General features: G+C 42.6%; 2 protein-coding genes across 3 annotated transcripts in view; one reads left to right on the forward strand and one right to left on the reverse strand.

Annotated features, from left to right (window-relative positions):
- Positions 1-171: 171 nt before the first annotated feature.
- On the reverse strand, positions 172-10,204 carry LOC128704406 (uncharacterized). 2 transcript variants are annotated; one of them, XM_053799558.2, is made up of 6 exons: positions 10,100-10,204; positions 8,144-8,286; positions 6,450-6,586; positions 3,286-3,427; positions 2,222-2,354; positions 172-709 (listed from the first exon to the last, which is right to left on the reverse strand). In XM_053799558.2, exons 2-6 carry the CDS (start codon positions 8,253-8,255, stop codon positions 610-612), a joined length of 624 nt encoding a protein of 207 aa, XP_053655533.1. In that variant the 5' UTR covers positions 8,256-8,286; positions 10,100-10,204; the 3' UTR covers positions 172-609. The 2 variants fall into 2 exon arrangements, with proteins under 2 accessions (XP_053655533.1, XP_053655532.1); XM_053799557.2 differs by having other exon boundaries at positions 6,450-6,589.
- A 2,695-nt stretch (positions 10,205-12,899) lies between these two features.
- Tmlh (Trimethyllysine hydroxylase) overlaps positions 12,900-14,728 on the forward strand; it is a 38,677-nt gene continuing 36,848 nt past the window's right edge. The window contains exon 1 of the mRNA XM_053799554.2: positions 12,900-13,020. The gene's annotated coding sequence lies outside the window, so the exon portion shown is untranslated. The remainder of the gene's footprint in view (positions 13,021-14,728) is intronic.

Raw genomic sequence — 14,728 nt, forward strand, 5'->3', positions numbered from 1 at the left:
TTAGTTATTGCTACTGCAAAATAGGATCACATACTCTAAATCAAGTGTAATTACAAACACGAGTTATGTGCAATCTCGGCAAAAAATCTTTGGCATGGAACACACAAAAAAAAGTTTCCCATCCCCAGAGTGCCAAACAGAAAGGATTTAATGGGTAATGAAAGTTGCAGGTCAAATGACCAGACATTGATGTTTTGTATTTTCTGAGTTCCTAACATTTTTTTTATGCTGCATGTTTTATTTATCCTTTCCCAAACTTTTTGCAGCAAATTTTTTTTCTGCAGAGACTGATTATGTATACATTTTTGAAAATGGTGTGTAATGAAATTACCATCATGAAAAACACTAAGTTCAGGAAATACCAGGTCAAATATAATTGTATTTCATTAAATGTATGACCGGGTGCTAATATTTTTTATTTAGTTACTGGTGAGGTACCTGGGTAGTAGGTTGGTATACTGCACTGTCCTGCCGAGTGTGAAATGGAAACCTGGTGTCTTTTTTCTGTCACAAAACACATGGGATAACAGGTATAATTTCCTACTTCTACTTACACTTAGGTCACACTGCACGTTCATGTATACGCACATATATACGCACCCATATGATTCAGACATCACAGTGCCCTCTAGAACAGATTTTCTCCAGCACCTCTACTGCTTCAGGCACTCCATGTGAAGCGGCGTGCTGGATCAGCTTGTGAGCATCGCTGTTGAGAGCAGATACATTTGTATCAAACCTGATTACTTTACCTCTCATTCCCCAAGTGCTGTATGACCCCTGGGTTTAATACTTTCCTGAATATCATAAGTGGCTTTTTTTTTTGGGGGGGGGGGGTGTATGTGGATGGACTTATCACTTTGGATCAAATCTGATTCCCAAGTGCTGTATGATGCCCTTAACATTTCAGGTTCGGCACTTAATTTTATCATACTGTATTATGTTACATTCGTGGGAAATCTCTCAACCCTACGGGTTGAGAGATTACCTTGCTAGTGAGGGGTTCTTGATCTGAGGAAATGGAGATTCCCCTCCCTTCCTTCAAATCAAACTCGATTACCTCCCACATTCCTCAAATACTGTGTGACCCTTACCATTCAAGGTCAGGTGCCTTGATGCCAAAGGGTACATTATTAAAATACATTATTATAAGTAAAACCAAGTGCTAAACCTACTAGGGTCATAAAGCACTGTATTAAAATACAATAACTGGAGCTATCCTCTCAAATCACACCTGGTTATTTTTCATTCCCAGGTGCTATGTGACCCTTACAGGTTAAACACTAACTTCTGCATAATAAATTATGACCCATAGGAATTTAGCACTTACACCTTTAATAATACTGACAATGTTATTTAAAGGATAGCAAATTTTTTAACTAATGTAAGTATATGTTTTATACTGTGTTAATGTAACTGTTTTGTTGTGGGAGGTATATTTTTAGCTTTGTGTGTGATATACCCCTCGGAGGGAGTATCTTGATACTGTTGAGGTACTCTTGATTTAAGTAAATGAGTTACCTTCCCTTCCTCTGATCAAATTCAGTTGCCTACCATTTGCCCAAGAGTCATTTGACCCTTAAAGGCTGAATGTTTCCCATGAATATAATGTGACATGCATATGGTAAATGACTCAATGGTCCCAGCACTTAAAAAATGATACTTCAATAGATGTGCCTGGTAGCTGGTGAAGGCCTTTTTGATTCAAGGAATTGGTGCAACTCTTCACTTCCTTGCATGAGGCCTCATTACTTCTAAATTGCCTAGGGAGGGCTCTATGAACCTTACAAGTTCAGCACTTCTCCATTAATATCATCTCTAAATGTGAATACTGCACTTAATTTTATGAGTATTATTAGTAAATATGAATATTTCCTTGGCTCTTCAGGAGAGGTGTTTTGATGTCAGCGAAGGACTTTTGGCCCAAGGAAATGGACCTAACCTCTCCTGTGGATCGCATCTGATTGCCTCTCATACCCTAGCTGCTAAATGATTCTTACGGATTTAGCACTCTATGAATGTAACAGTAATGCTGTACATCCCCTCAAGTAAGGTGCCTTGATGCTGGTGAGGGGTTCTTGATCTAGGAAACTGGATCTGTGCTCCAGTTCCCTGAATTAAGCCTGAATACCTTCCATCCTCCCCACAGGCGCTGTATAATCCTATGGGTTTAGCACCTCCCTTTGATTATAATAATAAATGCTGTACTTGTTTGGCTCACCCTGGCTCGAGGCCTGTAGGATGTCCCTGGAGGTGGCCCACGGCGATGTTGTATGAGGCTTCAGGATGACCCTGGTCAGCAGCCATCTTGAACCACTCCATGGCTGCAGTGTGGTTGACCTCCACACCCTTACCTGCATTCACCAAAGTGGATACACAAGCCTGAGTCAGTAACCTGAGAGCTCTTCAAAGGGGATGTTTTGATGTAAGTGAAGGGTTCTTTACCTAAGGAATTGGAGTTAGTTTTCCCTTCCTCAGATTAAACCTCTCTAATTCCCTAGGTGCTGTATGACCCCTATAGGTTTAGAGCTTCACTGAAAATAGTAATGTATAGCTGATGAGTTTAGCGAGTTTTCAGTTAGCCTTTGAAAGACGAGTGCTTCAGTTTAGAAATTATTGGCCAAGGACATGATAGGTCTTGCAGTCCTTCTTCACATGGGAACAAAAAATCTAGAGCATATCACCCTGACAGGAATTGAAATGAATTCATAGGGGTATTACCAATAGACCCTTGGCTGTCTTCAAGCAGGCACTGGACAGGCACCTAAAGTCAGTACCTGACCAGCCGGGCTGTGGTTCATAAGTTGGATTGTGTGCGGCCAACAGTAACAGCCTGGTCACAGACTGGGCTGTGGGGGGTGTTGACCCCCAGAACTCTCTCCAGGTATATGCTGTATTACGGTGGAATTGTTGTCTTTGGAAAAATAGGCGCAACTTATATCGTTCATAGGGCAATGCAGACCATTCATCATTTAAGTCTACAAGAAACACAGTCATAGATTGTGCTGCTCTGGGAAGTTACCCCTCATGGGAGGAGTAACTTCCCAGTCAGGTAGAAACAGGTATATTTCTTCCTTGTCTCTTCCTAGGTGCCAGGTGACCATGACTAATGACCTCTTCGTAGGTCAATGCCCTTAATGCCATACAAAGCAGGAAGAACATTTGCACACAAAATAATAGATATATCTATTGCAAAGTCCACATATTATTATACACTATAAACTATAAATTATCACCTAACTGTCCAAGCATTTAGACTAAATATTTACAAAAATAAAATTTTACCATTAAGAAGTTTGTGACCGACAGTGGCCTGAGCATCCTTGTAGCCCAGGTGAGCATAAGCCTTGACGATGTGGTAATGCATGTGCTCAGTGTAGTACAACCCATAGTAGAGCAGCCCTAGTGCACCTGCTACAACCAGCACCTGCACCAGCAGGAGGAGGAGGTAGGGTTACGTTGTAGTGCAGGCGGTGATACATTAATACTTATGTAGATGGGGTAAACAAATGACATTATTTTTTATTATTATTATTATTAGATGTAGTTGTAGGTTTCCCCTTGACCAATGGAAGGGGAGGGCACATCCATTTCCTTGGATCAAGAGCCCTTCACCAACATCAATGTACTTTCCTGTGAGCTGCAACCTCAGTCAAAAGCTGACTCTAGATATGTTGGAATGAAACTTCTGCAGTTACCACTGTGTTTGATCAGAAGACTTGGAGCTATCCTCCCCTTCCTTAGGTCGAACTTAAGAGTAAGTAAGAGGCACATAACTTCCCCCATCTTTTAATAACTATGTTCATTCTTCCACTATAATCTACCTTGTCCAAACGTGCCCCTTATAGCCTCCCATTCCCCGCACACGATCAATATATTATCAAAACTGTCTTATCTATGAACTCAGGGAAAGCGGAATACTTGACGATATCATTTTTTTTTTTTATTATCACACCGGCCGATTCCCACCAAGGCAGGGTGGCCCGAAAAAGAAAAACTTTCACCATCATTCACTCCATCACTGTCTTGCCAGAAGGGTGCTTTACACTACAGTTTTTAAACTGCAACATTAACACCCCTCCTTCAGAGTGCAGGCACTGTACTTCCCATCTCCAGGACTCAAGTCCGGCCTACCGGTTTCCCTGAACCCCTTCATAAATGTTACTTTGCTCACACTCCAACAGCACGTCAAGTATTAAAAACCATTTGTCTCCATTCACTCCTATCAAACACGCTCACGCATGCCTGCTGGAAGTCCAAGCCCCTCGCACACAAAACCTCCTTTACCCCCTCCCTCCAACCCTTCCTAGGCCGACCCCTACCCCGCCTTCCTTCCACTACAGACTGATACACTCTTGAAGTCATTCTGTTTCGCTCCATTCTCTCTACATGTCCGAACCACCTCAACAACCCTTCCTCAGCCCTCTGGACAACAGTTTTGGTAATCCCGCACCTCCTCCTAACTTCCAAACTACGAATTCTCTGCATTATATTCACACCACACATTGCCCTCAGACATGACATCTCCACTGCCTCCAGCCTTCTCCTCGCTGCAACATTCATCACCCACGCTTCACACCCATATACGAGCGTTGGTAAAACTATACTCTCATACATTCCCCTCTTTGCCTCCAAGGACAAAGTTCTTTGTCTCCACAGACTCCTAAGTGCACCACTCACTCTTTTTCCCTCATCAATTCTATGATTCACCTCATCTTTCATAGACCCATCCGCTGACACGTCCACTCCCAAATATCTGAATACGTTCACCTCCTCCATACTCTCTCCCTCCAATCTGATATTCAATCTTTCATCACCTAATCTTTTTGTTATCCTCATAACCTTACTCTTTCCTGTATTCACCTTTAATTTTCTTCTTTTGCACACCCTACCAAATTCATCCACCAATCTCTGCAACTTCTCTTCAGAATCTCCCAAGAGCACAGTGTCATCAGCAAAGAGCAGCTGTGACAACTCCCACTTTGTGTGTGATTCTTTATCTTTTAACTCCACGCCTCTTGCCAAGACCCTCGCATTTACTTCTCTTACAACCCCATCTATAAATATATTAAACAACCACGGTGACATCACACATCCTTGTCTAAGGCCTACTTTTACTGGGAAAAAATTTCCCTCTTTCCTACATACTCTAACTTGAGCCTCACTATCCTCGTAAAAACTCTTCACTGCTTTCAGTAACCTACCTCCTACACCATACACTTGCAACATCTGCCACATTGCCCCCCTATCCACCCTGTCATACGCCTTTTCCAAATCCATAAATGCCACAAAGACCTCTTTAGCCTTATCTAAATACTGTTCACTTATATGTTTCACTGTAAACACCTGGTCCACACACCCCCTACCTTTCCTAAAGCCTCCTTGTTCATCTGCTATCCTATTCTCCGTCTTACTCTTAATTCTTTCAATTATAACTCTACCATACACTTTACCAGGTACACTCAACAGACTTATCCCCCTATAATTTTTGCACTCTCTTTTATCCCCTTTGCCTTTATACAAAGGAACTATGCATGCTCTCTGCCAATCCCTAGGTACCTTACCCTCTTCCATACATTTATTAAATAATTGCACCAACCACTCCAAAACTATATCCCCACCTGCTTTTAACATTTCTATCTTTATCCCATCAATCCCGGCTGCCTTACCCCCTTTCATTTTACCTACTGCCTCACGAACTTCCCCCACACTCACAACTGGCTCTTCCTCACTCCTACAAGATGTTATTCCTCCTTGCCCTATACACGAAATCACAGCTTCCCTATCTTCATCAACATTTAACAATTCCTCAAAATATTCCTTCCATCTCCCCAATACCTCTAACTCTCCATTTAATAACTCTCCTCTCCTATTTTTAACTGACAAATCCATTTGTTCTCTAGGCTTTCTTAACTTGTTAATCTCACTCCAAAACTTTTTCTTATTTTCAACAAAATTTGTTGATATCAGTATCGCCTTAATGAAGTCTGCAAGCTCAGGCTCCCTCACTGTATGACCCTTGTGGGTTTAGTGCTTAGTTTTGATTATAATAATCAGCCTCACTCATTTTACTTCCTCATTCACAGTGTGAGACCCGTTCTATATGGTAGAATATAACAGGGAAACATCTAACTTTTGTTCCCACTATGTAACTCATAGAGAATATGGAAATGGCAAACTTTATTTCCCACTGTGTAACACAGAGCAGGGTAGCAGCACAACACCGCCCACAGGATGGGTATGGGGTCCATAAAGTTATTAAACTAGCTCGTTTGTTCCCATTTATATAGTTATCGTATCAAGTAGGAGAACGTAGGAACCTTGATTTTGTTCCCACCATATTGTTATCAGAATTGGGTAATAGCACACTGCTAGTATTGGCATACATGATGAATATGCAGTGGTATACCCCGCAGGACCACATACTACCTGTAATGAAATAACTTCACCTGCAAGAAGACGCAGAGCCAAGAGTCTGGTAGCTTCTTCCTGGCCAGATATACCTTGCCTCCATAAGGTAGTGAGTCGTCCCAGTCTGTGGGTATATACCTCGGCTGCTCCTTCTTGTTCCTCCGCTGGCGGACCCCTTCTGTACGTGCAGTGACTTAGTTACCAATTTTAATTAATTTTTCCTCACTTTAATATATTGTTGCTATATAGACTTAGTGTAAACACACACACACACACTCGTGATGAGTTGCTCCTCCTATATGAACCTGGAGTCACCCCTCCTATATGAACCTGGAGTCACCCCTCTTATATAAACCTGGAGTCACCCCTCCTATATGAACCTGGAGTCACCCCTCCTATATGAACCTGGAGTCACCCCTCCTATATGAACCTGGAGTCACCCCTCCTATATGAACCTGGAGTCACCCCTCCTACATGAACCTGGAGTCACCCCTCCTATATGAACCTGGAGTCACCCCTCCTACATGAACCTGGAGTCACCCCTCCTATATGAACCTGGAGTCACCCCTCCTATATGAACCTGGAGTCACCCCTCTTATATAAACCTGGAGTCACCCCTCCTATATGAACCTGGAGTCACCCCTCTTATATGAACCTGGAGTCACTCCTATATGAACCTGGAGTCACCCCTCCTATATGAACCTGGAGTCACCCCTCCTATATGAACATGGAGTCACCCCTCCTATATGAACCTGGAGTCACCCCTCCTATATGAACCTGGAGTCACCCCTCCTATATGAACCTGGAGTCACCCCTCCTATATAAACATGGAGTCACCCCTCCTATATGAACCTGGAGTCACCCCTCCTATATGAACCTGGAGTCACCCCTATATAAACATGGAGTCACCCCTCCTATATAAACATGGAGTCACCCCTCCTATATGAACCTGGAGTCACCCCTCCTATATGAACCTGGAGTCACCCCTCCTATATGAACCTGGAGTCACCCCTCCTATATAAACATGGAGTCACCCCTCCTATATGAACCTGGAGTCACCCCTCCTATATGAACCTGGAGTCACCCCTCCTATATGAACCTGGAGTCACCCCTCCTATATGAACCTGGAGTCACCCCTCCTATATAAACATGGAGTCATTCCTCCTATATGAACCTGGAGTCACCCCTCCTATATGAACATGGAGTCACCCCTCCTATATGAACATGGAGTCACCCCTCCTATATGAACATGGAGTCACCCCTCCTATATGAACATGGAGTCACCCCTCCTATATAAACATGGAGTCATTCCTCCTATATGAACCTGGAGTCACCCCTCCTATATGAACATGGTGTCGGTGTCGCCCCTCCTATATAAACATGGAGTCACCCCTTCCTATATCAATATGGAGTCGGCCATGGATGAACACATCTTCATTAAATATTCACGCTACCTTGCTTGTAAACAGCTTATGTGTTGGCATATATGAAGCTTTCAAAATACCTTTAAACCAAATGAAGCTTACTTTTATTTCCAATAAAAATAAGCTTCGCCTGACGTAGGTCAGTTTCATTCTACGATGCTGGGGTATTAAGTAGGTAAGATTTTATTTATTTAGGCTTCAGGTACCAAACGTACAGATTTTTTTTTTAGAATGGTTTTGAGGTTAAACAGATGTTATAGGCACATACAGAGTCCATTAAGGGGATTTAATCCAGTGTTGTGACTGACCTGGCAGGAGTGGAGTCTTAACATCCTCCCCCGTCACCACCTCCTTCAGCACCACCTCAGGTTTCTTCTCCTTGCATGGTGAGCCTTTCACCTTCACTCCCAGCTTCACCATCGCTGCCGCACACTACAACCCTTTTGTAATACTGTAAGAATGAATTTTATGATAATTATTACATTCATGAATCACGAAATCGAAATAATACGATTGGTAACAAATCACGGAACGGGTGGGGTTAGAACCCATGGCAGGTTTTAACTCATTGGTCGGTGAATTTTAGGACTCACTTGCCATGGGTTCAAACCCCACCCGTTCTGTGTTGTGTTACATTCTTGGGGAGAGGAGCGCTAAGCTCATAGGAGTCATGTACAAGGTATACAGGCCTAGCTGACATCAATGACATACTAATATATAGAAAGCCGCTTGTTATGCTGAGCATTTCCCGCAAATTAAGTCAGTTTTGTCCCAGGATGCGACCCACACCAGTCCAATAACACCCAGGTACCTATTTTACTGATGGGTGAACATTGACAAGAGGTGCCTTAGTGAAACAAGTTCTAATGTTTTCCAGCCGTACCGGGGATTTGATCTCTGGAACTTAGTGTGTAAGCCGAGTGTGCTAGCGAAAGGAAGGGAGGTCAGACTCCTTGAATTAACCTCCCCATCCCCTCACCAGTAATTGGAGAGAGTAAGAATAGAAGAACTAGGTTATGTTGGGAAAGGTTTGTTAGCAAACAGGACAAGTGTTTCTTGACGTGGGTCTTAGTCAAGTGATGACCGGCAGCTGGAGTTTTTGGTCATCTGACCGAGGCCTTCCACTGGTTTACCGTCCACCCCTTTAAAAATTATGGCTATAATTATAACCATTAAGAGTTAGAAGCACTACTGGCTTATGTCTGGCAGGTTCTGGTGAAGCACTTACATGTCAGATCAACTATAAAATACATTAGAACACAAGGCATGTCGAGTCATTTAGCCAGTCTGTTTTAGAATTATCAGTGTGCATCCCTCAGTGACATTGGGAATTTATTTCACCTACCTAAAACACGTCATATAGCCCCGTCAACACAAGTCATATAGCCCCGTCAACACAAGTCATATAGCCCCGTCAACACAAGTCATATAGCCCCGTCAACACAAGTCATATAGCCCCGTCAACACAAGTCATATAGCCCCGTCAACACAAGTCATATAGCCCCGTCAACACAAGTCATATAGCCCCGTCAACACAAGTCATATAGCCCCGTCAACAAAAGTCATATAGCCCCGTCAACACGTCATATAGCTCCGTCAACACGTCATATAGCCCCGTCAACACGTCATATAGCTCCGTCAACAAAAGTCATATAGCCCCGTCAACACAAGTCATATAGCCCCGACAACACAAGTCATATAGCTCCGTCAACACAGGTCATATAGCCCCGTCAACAAAAGTCATATAGCTCCGTCAACAAAAGTCATATAGCCCCGTCAACCCAAGTCGTATAGCCAGTCCTGAGCACCCTGCCCTTCGGGACAGAAATTCTGGCGCCGTCTCTGGGTATATGGGATGAAAAATAAACCTACGAAACTAAGATGTTGATAAATGCAGTATGTGTCACAAGCGGCCCTAAAACCTATTACTTTTTTGCTCGGTAAAACCCACCCGACACTGGTCTTTCTCAGCTAAGTGTACATATAGGCTTTAGGTATATAATTTTTTTTACAGTGATCCTTAGGACACACATGTTATGGGTACATACGAATTATATTATGTTAATTTAACCTAGGATAATTCAACAGATTCAAACATCTAACTTATTTCCATTTGTGCTCGTCACTATGACGCTGCTAGATGGTGTCCAATGACATATACAGTGAATGAAATACCAACTGTATATATATATATATATATATATATATATATATATATATATATATATATATATATATATATATATATATACATACACACTTACCAAGACAGCCGGAAGGATAGACAGACAGCCACAGACAGGCAAGGAAACTAACAGACTAAGCTAAGCGTGTTGTACACTCCCCTCAGATCAATACATGCCACCACCAGCCATATTACTAAGTTTATTTAGGTACAGCTCCACATAAGTAAAATGAGCATACCTAGTACATATGTGTCAGTTACGTAGGATAACCCAAAATAGTCAGTGACCTATTTCCATTGTGGTTGTGTGCCTATTTTAACCTCATCAACACTTATTACCACTACCTCCACTCTCCCTATCTCTCTCCTATCATAATTTAGTTCATTTAGAGATTAATATATAATTCGAATGAGGAATGACTTAACAACAACCATGCAAATAGGGTACTTGGGAATATACTGTTAACTCGAGATGTATATCTTGGTGTATATATATACACATTGCAAGTTTACTTACTCTCTACCTTAGGGATTAAAAACATTCTTGATGTTAGTATAAGGACACAATGATGCAGAAGCTCTTTTTTATTATTATTACGACAACATTTCGCTCAGGTGTAGAGGTTTATCAAGTCAAGATTACTTGAAAAATTGTTCAACCATGTGGGAAACGTAGATTCCAGGGGGAAAAACTACGTCTTGATGGTAATGTACAGGGAATTCAGTTTAATACGTTTATTATGCACCCCATACCCATCTTAGTAGCGTTGTAGTATGATAAATAAGTAAGTTAATTCAGGTACAGGTACACATAAATACAGTTACCTTAAATAATCATACATAGCAGCTTGAAATGTTACAACTAAAACGTACTCAGCAGGTGACCTTCAGATTATTATGGTATGTATTTTGCAACAGTTGCCACAACAACCTTACAACCTTACTCCCACCAACCTGCTCCCTCCAGCCATGTGTTGAGAAGGCTCTCTGGTACCTGCTGGAAGTATGTGATGGAAGTACCTACTGCTAATACCTGCTGCAAGTGCCTGCTGCGAGTATCTGCCGCAAGTGCCTGCTGCAAGTACCTGTTGGGAGTAGATCTGGAAATACCTGCTGCGAGAATCTGATGCAAGAACCTGCTGGAAGTACCTACTGCAAGTGTCTACTGCAAGTACCTGCTGCAAGTGCCTGCTGCAAGTACCTGTTGGGAGTAGATCTGGAAATACCTGCTGCGAGTATCTGATGCAAGAACCTGCTGGAAATACCTGCTGCAAGTGCCTACTGCAAGTACCTACTGCAGGTGCTTGCTGCAAGTGCCTACTGCAAGTATCTGCTGCAAATGCTTTCTGGAAGTATGCGGGTATTGTATTTAAAGTGCCCTCAAGCTGCGAACTATGTAATCACGGTAAAAAAAAAAGGTAGCAAGTCTGAATCATCTTCCCCATCATTTGATCTACGTGATCAGTCAGTATCAACGCCATGAGCAGCCACTATCAACGCCAGTAGCAGTCAATGTCAATGCCATAAACAATGGCGGACCTACATTTTTGGATCCCTGAAGCCTGAACTGTTATGAGGGTCCCTTCTCATACAGTAGAGCCAAAATTTTTAAGCAATGTGGACTGAAGTTGTTTCTGGGTGCCCTCCGGGATTAGGGGCCCTGAAGCTTAATGATCAGTAAAAAAACAACGCCATGAACAGTCAGTATCATCAACATAATCAGTCAGTATTAACTCCATGATCATTATCAACAGCCTGAACAGTCTGGGCCATGATTACCGGTATCAAGGCACCTCCCCCCCCACACACATCTACCCATTAAAGGGGATGCATAGACTAGTGTACACATTTTAACTCATTAAATTCTAACTCAGAGTACTCACCTAATTGCGAATATAGGGGGTCGATCTCGGGCATCTGCTTCGTGCTTGTGTGGGAGAGGTGAGAACAAGGTGAGGAGCTCTTGATCCGGGGAATAGGAGCTATCTTGCCTTTGGATCAATCTTGTTTACCTATCATTCCTAAGGAGATATGTGAAGAAAATACTACTACTACTACCACCCCTACTACTACTACTACTACTACTACTACTACCCCTACTACTACTACCCCTACTACTACTATTACCCCTACTACTACTGCTACCACCCCTACTACTATTTGTCTTCTAGAGCATCCAGGACCTTGTCATAGTGGTCCAGTAGTTGGGACCAACAGGAGCGACCTACTCTAAACTCATATTGCCGTGGGTTGTGTAACTGCTGAGTATCTAGATGGGTGGTGATCTTGCTTCTTAGAATCCTTGCAAAGATTTTTATGATATGGGACGTTAGCGCTATCGGTCTGTAGTTCTTTACCAGAATCTGTACATATCTTCAAGAATAGTTATGATAGCTCTCGCTTCACACGGCGAGGGCCTGGGTTCGTTTCCCAGCCAGAGTAGAAACATTGGGCGTGTTTCTTTCCACCTGTTGTCTATGTTCCCCATCAGTAAAATGGGTACCTGGGTGTTAGTGGACTGGTGTGGGTCGCATCCTGGGACACTGACCTAATTTGCCTGACATACGGAGCATAACAAAGGGCTTTCTGTATAGTAGTATATGTCATTGTTGTCAGCTAGGCCTGTATACCTTGTACATGTACTTGTAGTAAATAAAGATATATTATTATTATTATTATTATTATTATTATTATTATTATTATTATTATTATTATTATTATTATTATTATTATTATTATTACAGAACTGACCAAACCAGACGATAGTGAACTCAGTAGCGGCCAGTTATGAAACAGGGCCAGGAGCCGAGACTCGACCTATGCAGCCACAAAAAGGTGACTACAAATATGTGAGTTCCAATAGATGAGTATACTGCACCAGGCTGCGATGGATATGGATCGGCGGACCACTACCTGGTTGTTCAGACAAGCACCAGACGAGCCTGACCTATGGCCGGGCGCCGGGATTAGAAAAACTCTCGGAACTCATCAAAAGTAAAGGTAATCAAGAGGAGACATAATCATAGCATACATAATATTCTTCCGAATAATTATTATTGGCAAGCACTAAATTCGTAGGGGTCAGACAGTACCTGGGGTATGAGAGGTAATCAGGTTTGATCAAAGGAATGGGAGGGGCACTCTTAATTAACTCCATGGATCAAGAGTCCGTCACCTGCATCAAGGCAATTCCCTCTCATTACCTAGATTATTCAACCAAGCTGTTGCTGCTAGTGTACCGCAGTGGTTGATTAATTAATCAATGTAGACACTGACAGGAGCATTGTATGACCCATGTGGGTTGAACGTTCAGTCTTAATAATAATAATAATAATAATAATAATAATAATAATAATAATAATAACTGACAGCTCACAGCAGATGCTGAGTGATCAGTGTAGATAAGTGCCGTTCAGCAGACTTTGGTCAGTGAGTGAGTTTCCTGGTCAGTCTTACTCACACCATCACCAGTGATAGAGTAACTCTGAGTGTTACAGTAATAATATTTATTTCTACAACTACGTGATACCAGTTATACAGACCATAGCTGACAACAATAACATACTATGCAGACAACCCCTGAGTAAACAGTCAAGTCTGAGGCGGCTACGGTGAAAAGCTCTGTTCCACAAGGCACAGTACTCACTCCCATCTTGTTCCTCATCCTCATATCAGACATAGACGGGGATATAAACCACAGTACCGTGTCTTCTTTGCAGATGACACCCGAATCTGCATGCCAGTGTCTTCCATTGCAGACACTGCAAGGCTCCAGGTAGACATCAACCAAATCTTTCAATGGGCTGCAGAAAACAATCTGAAGTTCAGCGATGAGAAATTTCAATCACTCCGATATGGTAAATGTGAGGAAATTAAAACCTCATCAGGGTATAAAACAAATTCCAACCACACAGTTTTTAGTTTAATATGTTTATTATGCACCCCATACCCATCCTGTGGGCGGTAGTCAAAAGATTACAGAGGTACATAATTGGTCCAGGGACTGGACTCCAAAGTTTTGATAGCTGAGCAAGTTACAAAGGTAATGAACTAGATCTGGTCATAATCATGACCAAGTTACAAAGGTAATGAGCTCCAGGTAGAGCTGGTCACACTCATGAATAATTGCAAAAGTAATGAATCATAAACACATTAATCATGAGAATTTACAAAGGTAATGAGCTCCAGGTAGAGCTGGTCACAATCATGACAAGTTTCAAAGGTAATGAATGATAAACACGTTATCACATGATTACAATCATAGACAAATTACAGAGTAATGAGCAGTAAACAAACATAGCAGGGAATTCATCCATTGCCCCAACAACAGATGTTGCTAGGTGCCTGTCTCTCCTCGGTAGACAGCCATTGCAAACAGCAGCAAGTTGCCCTGGGATCTGCTGCTTGCACGAGCACCATCGACCCTCCCCAAGAGGTCCAAGAAGCCAGTGACTCCGTTAGCAGCCCGATGAAGAGCTCCCCTAGGGACATGTCAGCGTCCTGGTGGACGCCAAGTTGATTGAAGATCCCAGGCCCTCGTGTGCATGGATGTTGAAGCTTGAGGAACTGAGTACACACTGCCTGTGGCACACCTGACAGCTGCCTCGCGGTCGAACTCCACGATGCTGTCCCTGTAGTGGAAGTTCCTGTGAGCCCGGCACTCCCTGCAGTGCCATCGCTGACATCGTGGGTTAGGGGAGAAGTACCC

Source organism: Cherax quadricarinatus, chromosome 84 (genome assembly GCF_038502225.1).
Source record: "Cherax quadricarinatus isolate ZL_2023a chromosome 84, ASM3850222v1, whole genome shotgun sequence".
NCBI classification, from domain to species: domain Eukaryota; kingdom Metazoa; phylum Arthropoda; class Malacostraca; order Decapoda; family Parastacidae; genus Cherax; species Cherax quadricarinatus.